At 38.5% G+C, this 8,965-nt stretch overlaps 1 protein-coding gene across 1 annotated transcript; it reads left to right on the forward strand.

Moving 5' to 3' along the window:
• Window positions 1-7,626: 7,626 nt before the first annotated feature.
• Window positions 7,627-8,315, forward strand: LOC112620019 (keratin-associated protein 7-1). Its single transcript, XM_025377999.1, has one exon. It carries the CDS (start codon window positions 7,655-7,657, stop codon window positions 7,916-7,918), a length of 264 nt encoding a protein of 87 aa, XP_025233784.1. The 5' UTR covers window positions 7,627-7,654; the 3' UTR covers window positions 7,919-8,315.
• The last annotated feature ends 650 nt before the right edge of the window (window positions 8,316-8,965 follow it).

The following is an 8,965-nucleotide window of genomic DNA, read 5'->3' on the forward strand; positions in this document are numbered from 1 at the left end:
CATCTCTCAAGGGTGTGGACACTATGTTGCCAGGGATCATGGGGGGTGCCTTTGAGTCTGCCAACCATAGGGTATCCAGTGCAGACAAGGAATACATTTTGTTTTTGTTGCTGAGTAGTTGGTTGGATTCAAACCTGTAATGGACGAGAACTTCACATTTTGATTTTAGGCTCAAATCAACACTGATGATGTAGTATTGGATGGCTCGTTTTCTTTTCCGAATCTCACTTTCCTCATGTATAAAATGAAGAGGGAGTTTAGATTGGTATTTACTCCAGCTCCAACATTCAGAATTTCTTTTGGTATTCAAAGACCCAAATAACAGAAACTCCACCCTGATTTGTATGCTCTTTCTGCTATATTTTCTCATAGTTTTTCTTTCTTCCCTCAAGCATCTGTGGAGTCACATTTATTACTTTTTTGTTGGTGCTGCAATTCTTAATCACTTGCACTACAGATTTTCCTTTATTCCTTTTTCTCCCTCAAAGATCATCAATAAACAATTCTTGCCAAATTCAGCGAAGTACTCTCCATCCCCCTCCTCCCCAGCTCTGTTGTGGCATTAGGCCCTGTTGACTATTCTGCCTTGAAAATCCCCAAGCTCTGTGGCTTCCATGAGCTCCAACACTTTGACTCTCTGACTCTGAGTCCTCTGACATCTCTTGCTTCTCATCCCTCTAAAACTAGGCATCCCCAGTGTTCTGTTCTCAGCCTTTTGTTTATTTTCTGGTGGGTCTTCTCTGTCTAACATTCCTTGAAGTATCACCTCTAGGAAGATAAAGCTCTGATTATGATATTTAGCTTATTTTCTTCTAAGCTGTTTTTCTATATTTCCAAATGTTTAATTACAACTATTGGCGCAAGAGAGCCCTCACCATTAAAATCCTTCTCTTAACTCCTCTGTTATCATTACTAGAAGCACCTTTCATCCAGGTACCAGGAGTGATTCTTTGCATTTCTTTTTTTTCTTCATAGCTGCCATCCTTTTCATTGCTAAACAAGTTCTGTACATCCTTCTTCCCCATTTCACTCAAATCTGTCTTCTTTTTTTTACCATTTTTATCGCCCCCAACTTAACTCAGATGCTCAATTATTTCTTGAATTGATGATTAGAATAGGATACTAAGAGACAGTCCTGTCTCCATAGTTTTCCTTTAGAATCCGTCATTCACACTAAGCTAGTTCTCATCACATCATTTCCTCAGTTAAGAATTTTAGTAGCTGCTCTTTATCTATGTCCTGCATGTGTTCTGCATGTATATCTATCCTTTCTTTAACTCTGGCACTCACTTGACAGAAAGTTCTCCTTAACTTTCTTACACATGCTCTGTCCTCAGTTTACAGAGGTCAGCTCACCAATCCCCAAACGAACCCAGACAGTTCTGCTCTGTCCTTGCCTTTGGTGTTCCTTCTTTATAAATATCTTTTTCTCCTTCACCAATTGAAATCACACCTGTCCTGTCCTTCATGGCATACCCTAACAATAATTTTTGTGTTTTTAGTAGACATGGGGTTTCACCATGTTGGCCAGGCTGTTCTTAAACTCCTGGCCTAGTGCTGGGATTACAGGAGAATCAATGCCCACTATGGGTTTATCCTTGGTCTACACATAGAGTCCAAGAACCAGCGTTACACAGTCAGGGAGGCCAGGGAGGATGTCAACACAGAACCAGACTGGTTGGGGGTGAGGAGATATCAGATGTCCATCTTGCCAGCAGGAGGATGTTTGGAATTCTATCATCTTTTTATGTACTGGTATCATCTTCCATGAGATTCATTCATTTCATTCAATTCATTCATTCATTCATTCATTCATTCATTCATATATTCAACAGATTAATAGATATTTATTGAGTCCCAATTATGTAGCAGTCAGGCATGACACAAGATGCTGGAGATACAATGGTGAACAAGACAGAAGAGATGCCTACTTTCATGGAATTCCAGTGCGGAAGACAGGCAATGTGGAAGGAGATCTTCTTCACTGTATCATAGGAAGGGAGGAAGAATAGGATGTGGTGAAGTTTGACAGTTAGACAGGAGCAAGATCATGGTCAGAAGTTTGAAGTTTTGTTTTCTTAAGAACATTAGAAAGTTGCTGAAGGCTTTTGAACTAGGAGAAAACACACTTTATTTTTTAAAGGCCACTGTAGCTGGTATTCAGGAATAACCTTGTAGAGTGGAAGGAGAGTGGGAGGAGGGAAACCGGTGAGGAGGCTCTGGCAGTGGCTCAAGGCAGAGACGATGGTGTGACGAGGTGACAGCAGACAGAGTGAAAAAGTGTGATGGATTTGAGCTATATTTTGGAGGCAAAGCTGAATGGACCTGGGGACGGAGTGGTTGAAGGAATTATCATGAAGAAAGAAATTTAGTTTTTGTTCTGAGCAGTTTGGTGGTAGTGTTATTTACTGAGATGAGAAAGGCTGGAGAAGAAGTGAGTGTCTAGGAGAAAATTAAGAGCTTAAGTTTTGACATGTTAAAAATTATTTCCACATGAATATTCACAGTAGTATATTTATAATAGCCAAAATGGGAAGCAATGTAAAAGCCTGTTAGCTGATGAATAGATAAGCGAAGTGTGGTATATTCATACAATGGAACACCGTTTGACAATAAAGAATACTGATACATGTGACAACATGGATGAATACTGAAAATATTGGGCTAAGAGAAAGAAATCATATACAAAAGGCCACACACTGTATGATTCGATTTATGTGAAGTGTGCAGAATAGGAAAACCCACAGAGACAAAACTTAGTTTAGTGTCCAAGTGGTGTATAACATTTGGGGAGAGTCTTTAAAAGCTACCATTGGCTGAGCGTGGTGGCTCGTGCCTGTAATCCCAGCACTTTGGGAGGCCGAGGCGGGTGGATCACCTGAGGTCAGGAGTTTGCGACCAGCCTGGCCAACATGGTGAAAACCCGTATCTACTAAAAATATAAAAAATTAGCCAGGCGTGGTGGCGGGCGCTTGTAATCCCAGCTACTCAGGAGGCTGAGGCAGGAGAATCACTTGAACCCAGGAGGCAGAGGTTGTAGTGAGGCGAGATTGAGCCACTGCACTCCAGCCTGGGTAACGGAGCGAGACTCTGTCTCAAAAAAAAAAAAAGAAAAGAAAAGAAAAATCTACTATCACTTGCCCCATTCATCTTCCCTTGTTTGTAATATTTCAGATAATGAAAGCACTGTCAGCTTAAGTCTTTTGAATGAGAACTTAATTTAGTAGTTGTAAATTGGGAGTGGCTTTTAGTGGTTACGGGGTTTCTTTTTGGGGTAAAGAAAGTGTTCTGAAATTGGTTATTGGTGATGGTTGCACAACTCTATAAACGCACTAAAACCCACTGTACACTTTTTGTACATTTTTGGGTGAATTTTATCATATGTGAATTACATCTCAATAAAGGTGTTATTCCAAAAACAGTTTGATACGGTATTTTGTTCTGAGTTTTCTAGAAAGCAGAATTTCAGGTGAAGGGCTCATGTACTATTGCTTTCTTAAGGAGCAGGAGTGAAGGGTAAGGGAGGTAAAGCAGGGAAGGTGGAGTGCTCAAATGAAGATGCCTCATCCAGTTGACCATAGCTAAGCAACTATGTGCTGGATTCCATGAGACTATTCCCCAAGAAGCTGTCTAACCCTTTTAGGACTGTCTCAGGCAAGTCTGTCCATGGAGAAAAGGCGAGAATATATCCACACTTCCACTGCTTTTTGGTCGAAAGTTTGCTCCACAGGGCATTAACTGCCTTACACTTCCAGATTTTGCAAGCATGGGCCCCAGATAGGTTCCACTATCTCTTTCTTAGCTGCTAATGGTGAAGTCCCCAGGTGGGAGATGACAGATGTCTGGTGAGGCGCTGAGGCAAAGCTCCATCATTTTGTACCAGCTTGAGGTGAGTTGGAACCTACACCAAGATGATTCCTATAAGGGCAGCTGCATAAGAGGCGGGAGTGGCTGGGAGGCTATGAGTGGGGTCTGATCCGTGCCTGATAAAGGTTCTCAAATTTCCAAGTGAATATGTCAAGTAGGCTCCTTATTGCTTATTTTTTTCCTTGTAAATACTATGTGTCAATTCATTTTCTCTTTTCTTTAAAGAAAATACATGCATTCAAATAAGTCAAATAAAGTCTGGTGTTAGAACTATCTTCCCCCCTCCCCACTGCCAAATCAACTGGCCTTGAGGGATTTTCTTTGTAAAACTCATATGGCAACTTTTCCCTCAATTAGAGTACATAGTGATTAGGGGGAAACGGAGAAAAGAAAACAAAGAAAAGGAATTAAAGCTATATGCTAATCTACAACCAAAGGCTGACTAATAGTACATGAATTGCAAAAACAACCTATGAAACCTCTATATTTAAAATTGTGCAGTATTAGAATTATCAGGACTATTTTAAATTATGATATGTAAAGTCCTAAAAATCTTTTTATGTCTGTCCTTATCTAATCTTTTGAAATATGTGTTAAAATGTGTTAAAATTATTTTAGCTCATGTAAGAAACAGAAACTCTGTGGAAGTCATTAATGTTGTTCTGTGACATTGTGGGCTTTCTCCCTGCAGGCGCATAGTAGCATTGCTCTTCATGACCTGTGAAGTTAGATGTGGCTGTGGAACTTACTTTAGGAAATGAGGAGAGTGTGGAAGTGGTGTATAACACTTGAGGAGAGCCTTTAAAAGCTACCATGGCTTGCCCCGTTCATTTTCCCGTTTGTCATATTTCAGATAATCAAAGTACTATCAGCTTAAGTCTTTTGAATGAGAATGATGTGTATCCAAGAAACTCACCAATGTGAGAGGAATTTGTAGTGTGAGCAGGCAATAAATTTCTGAACATGGAAATTTTGGATGTCTGTTACAGCAGAAAAACTAGCCTTTGGTTTTTTTGTTTGTTTGTTTTCTAGTTTTTAGCAGCAAAAGCTAGACTGATATGTTCTTAAAAAAATGCAATGAATTATAGATTTGAGGCATTTAGAAGCTATTGCCCTTTAAAGCCTTAATGACATATCAAAAGCAGGATAGTAAAGTAGTTAAGAGCATGGCTTGGAGGTAGATGACATGGGTTTGGAGCTTGATTCTGCTGACTATTAACCATGTGACCTTCAGTAATTCTCTTAAACCCTCTGGACTCAGTTTTCTTATAAAGAATCATAATACCCACATCATAAAATCATTATAAAAATTAAATGAATTAACACTTGTCAAATGCTTAGAATACTGCATAGTAAGCCTTCTTACTATATATATAGAAGTGAAATATATAATTAAGTAGTATATGCAAATTCTTTAGAACAAAGCCTAGCACAGAGTAAGTCCTCAATGAATATTTTTTGTTATTATCAATATTTAAAATAAAATCATTGAATAGCAATCAAGTACTTGACTGATAATTTTCTCTGGGAATGTCTAGTAAGAGATAGGAAACTAAAAGCAAGCTAAGCAGAAAATATAAGTTTTTCTTTTGATTATGGGTTAGAAAACCAGCACTCACACAGATGGGTTTTACTTCTGAGGAGACGCTTGAACGCATTGCTATTACCTTCCCTTTCTAATCAGGTGTGTCCTGAGACAAGAAGCAGAGAGCATCAAGAAATGGAAGAAGACAAAGTAAAGCTTTTTCTTTAATTACCTCTATCATCCAGAATTAAAGGAAATAAGTCACCTGCGACTGAAACCAAACACTCCTGCCAATGAGAGATAGGCATCTCTGGGCATTTCACACAGCCCAGCAAAAGTTTCTTTGAATTCTCATGGCAAAGTGGCCCTGGAATTTATCAGGATGATTTATTCATCAAAATTATCTGAGATACCCATTACAAATATAGATTTCCAGAATCTCAGGTGGTGGTGGTGGGAGAGGAGAGTTCCTGGAATTCGGAATTTCAAGCAAATTCTTTAGGAGATTCTTCCACCTGCTTACATTTGAGAACCCTAAATCCAGTCCTATAGTTTATATGGAGTAACTGAAATACCACTGCCACCTGGTGGCAGCATATACAAATTACAGGTTCCAATGTCATTGTGTGATAGAATCAGTAGTGAATTTTTTCAAGTCACGCTTAATTCTTAGTCACCCCTGCCCTCTTCTAATCACAAACGTATTTTTGAGTTGTCTGGATTATCTGATACAGAGTTTGTATAATTTGCACGCTGAGGACACATCCTCTTACCATTTTAATTTATTCTTTTTGTTAAACTGAATTTGAAAATATAACATTTTTCTTTAACTTTCTCTATACACTCTTATGACATTTAATTAATTTGTAGAATAAAAGAAATCATATCCAGTTATAGAACGTTCTGTAGGCAGCTCTCTGTCAGAGAAACTGAGAGATAGAATCTTAAAGAGTGAGGGATGTCTGAGAGGAATGATTAGTTTTGCCTATTGGACTCTATGATTGTCTGTTAAGATGGAAATAAAAAAAAAGGAACGGGCATTCGGGAAGTTTTTTCTTCTACTTTCAGAGAATCCTGACTTTGATTCACATATAAAAAGATGATGTCTTAAAGCTTTGAAATGGAATAGACTTAGCTTTGCTGGGCTCAGATCCTTCATGGTTTACTTTCTTCATGAGAATTGGTTATGTAAGGCAAAATAAGAGCAGAAGGAAGTGTTGCATCCTTAAACATAACTGGCATTTCATAATGGATCATGGTATTCAGGTTTCTTTTATAGGAGTCAGTAAGAAGCCAGCGTGGTATAACTTGACTCTGAAATTGGGCATCATCCCACTCAGCGCCAGTGTGGCAACTCCACAAAAGACAGTTTGGCAATGTTCAAGATGATTTACAAGCAAACATGGTATGTTCTCCATGAAAAACAAAATATGTATTAACAAACAGAATGCTCATAAATGAAATAGATGAAAATTACTTGCAGGTTATCCACAGCCAACTTATTATTTGGCACCATTGTAGCCTCTGTAAAAACACCTGTTTGGATAGGTTTGTGTAGCAGTGCTTTTGAAAATAAAAATACATTATTGAGGTAAAATTTGTACAACATAAACCAAGTCATTTTAAAGGTAACAATTCAGTGGTATTTAGTACATTCCGAGTGTTTTGCAACCAACACCTCTGTCTAGTTCAAATGATTTTCTTCACTCCAGAAGGAAACTATGTACCCATTAACTAGTTGGTATACACTTGTTTTAAAATGGCACATGGGTGAATTTCAAGAGGTTATAGAATTTCAGTTTGATGTTTCAAAATAATGTTGAAAAGACCTCAATATATGGCTTTGTCTTGGCTTGAAGTGTTTGCATTCTTGCCAAAGCTTTTTTAGTCTAGCTATGTCAGTTGGGAAGAGTTTATAATCAGAGGATTTAAAGAGTCTCACATGATGCAATCAAGAACAGTAGTTAAACTATGGGACTCTGATGAAAAGAATTCGATTGCGTGTCAAGTATGGTCACTGGCTTTAAAATAGTACAGAGAAAAGCCAACAAAAATGTGGGCAATGAGTCTGTGCATTCCTTATAAGCATTTTATTAGAAAAGAATGATATTACCTATGCAAATTAGTGGGAAGATGTTTAGACAGAGGTGTTGTGCCCACCAGCTTGAGGTATAAAAAGCCCTGTGTGGGAAGAGACCTTCATTCACACTTGGGTAACTTACCCTTCACAATCCATCTAAATCCTTCTCAACTGCTGCCACCATGACTCGTTACTTCTGCTGTGGAAGCTACTTCCCAGGGTACCCTAGCTATGGGACCAACTTCCACAGGACCTTCAGAGCCACCCCCTTGAACTGTGTTGTGCCTCTGGGCTCTCCCTTGAACTATGGCTGTGGATGCAATGGCTACAGCTCCCTGGGCTACAGCTTTGGTGGTAGCAACATCAACAACCTGGGTGGATGCTATGGTGGTAGCTTCTATAGGCCATGGGGCTCTGGCTCTGGCTTTGGCTACAGCACCTACTGATGGATCAATGGCTCCAGTGACTACAGGACTCTCAATTAATTCTCTGCACAGAACAACCTGAAGAGCAATGACTGTCTTCCTACATTCCCATGTGCTTGGGTGATACATCTTCCATTTTCTTGCTGACTTCTTGCTATGGTCTTTGTTTTTGATGCTGCTGGACAAGTCACCCAGGACTCAGGTGCTGAACTGATACTCATCTACAGACAAAGGAAGCAAGATGCATTTTTTGGGTCATACTTGAATTTTAGCAGTGAAACAAGTAGTTTGCCTCTCATGATTGCTCTGCTCATGTATTATTAGCTTCTACATCAACATTAATGTATTACAAATTGGGTGTGGGTAGGAAGGGGATTTTCTGTTAGTCTCCTAATAAATCTATTTCCTTCAGCATAAATATTTTTGTCCTGGTTATTTATTTTACTTTGCTTTTATGCGCTTGAATTCATCAGTCAGTTTAAACTGTAATGGTTGACTTTAACCAGATTTTATTCTGATTTCAGACTATATAGCCAGGATAGGGTGATGCCTAAACATTTTTAATTTTTATATTGATATTTCAATTTAAAAAACTCCCTGGAAATGTCCCAAATTTAACCCATATATACTGCAATTGTTGGCATTTCTCAAAGCTGATTATAAAACAGGAATATTTCTTAACTGTTGAATGCTAAAACATGTTTTCTTTTCTTTTTTCCTCAGTGACACGATTCCATTTTGGTCCATTTCTCCTTTCCTACTGTTTATAGAACTCAGCTCTGGGGAAATGTGAACCCCTCAGGTTGTTGGAAGAATTGGAACTAAACAGATTTAGTTATGAAACTCTATTTTTAAGAGCTCCTAAGATTTGATCAATAAAGGGAAGCCAACAACTAAAATCACATATTTTTTATCCTTTTTGATAGATGGGTTTTATTTTCTCCACTTTCTTCACCTCTGATTATACATATAACTGGTACTACAAATGAAGTGTTTGTTCTTTGAAATAATGGTTGCCATCAAAAGCACTTGAAATGGTATATGGTCTACACTTAGAAAATGCTCCCT

The sequence above is a fragment of the Theropithecus gelada genome, chromosome 3 (genome assembly GCF_003255815.1).
Source record: "Theropithecus gelada isolate Dixy chromosome 3, Tgel_1.0, whole genome shotgun sequence".
Taxonomy (NCBI): Eukaryota; Metazoa; Chordata; class Mammalia; order Primates; family Cercopithecidae; genus Theropithecus; species Theropithecus gelada.

Coding starts and splice junctions, on each gene's coding strand:
- LOC112620019 (XM_025377999.1), top strand. CDS start 7,655: ATGACTCGTTACTTCTGCTGTGGAAGCTACTTCCCAGGGTACCCTAGC.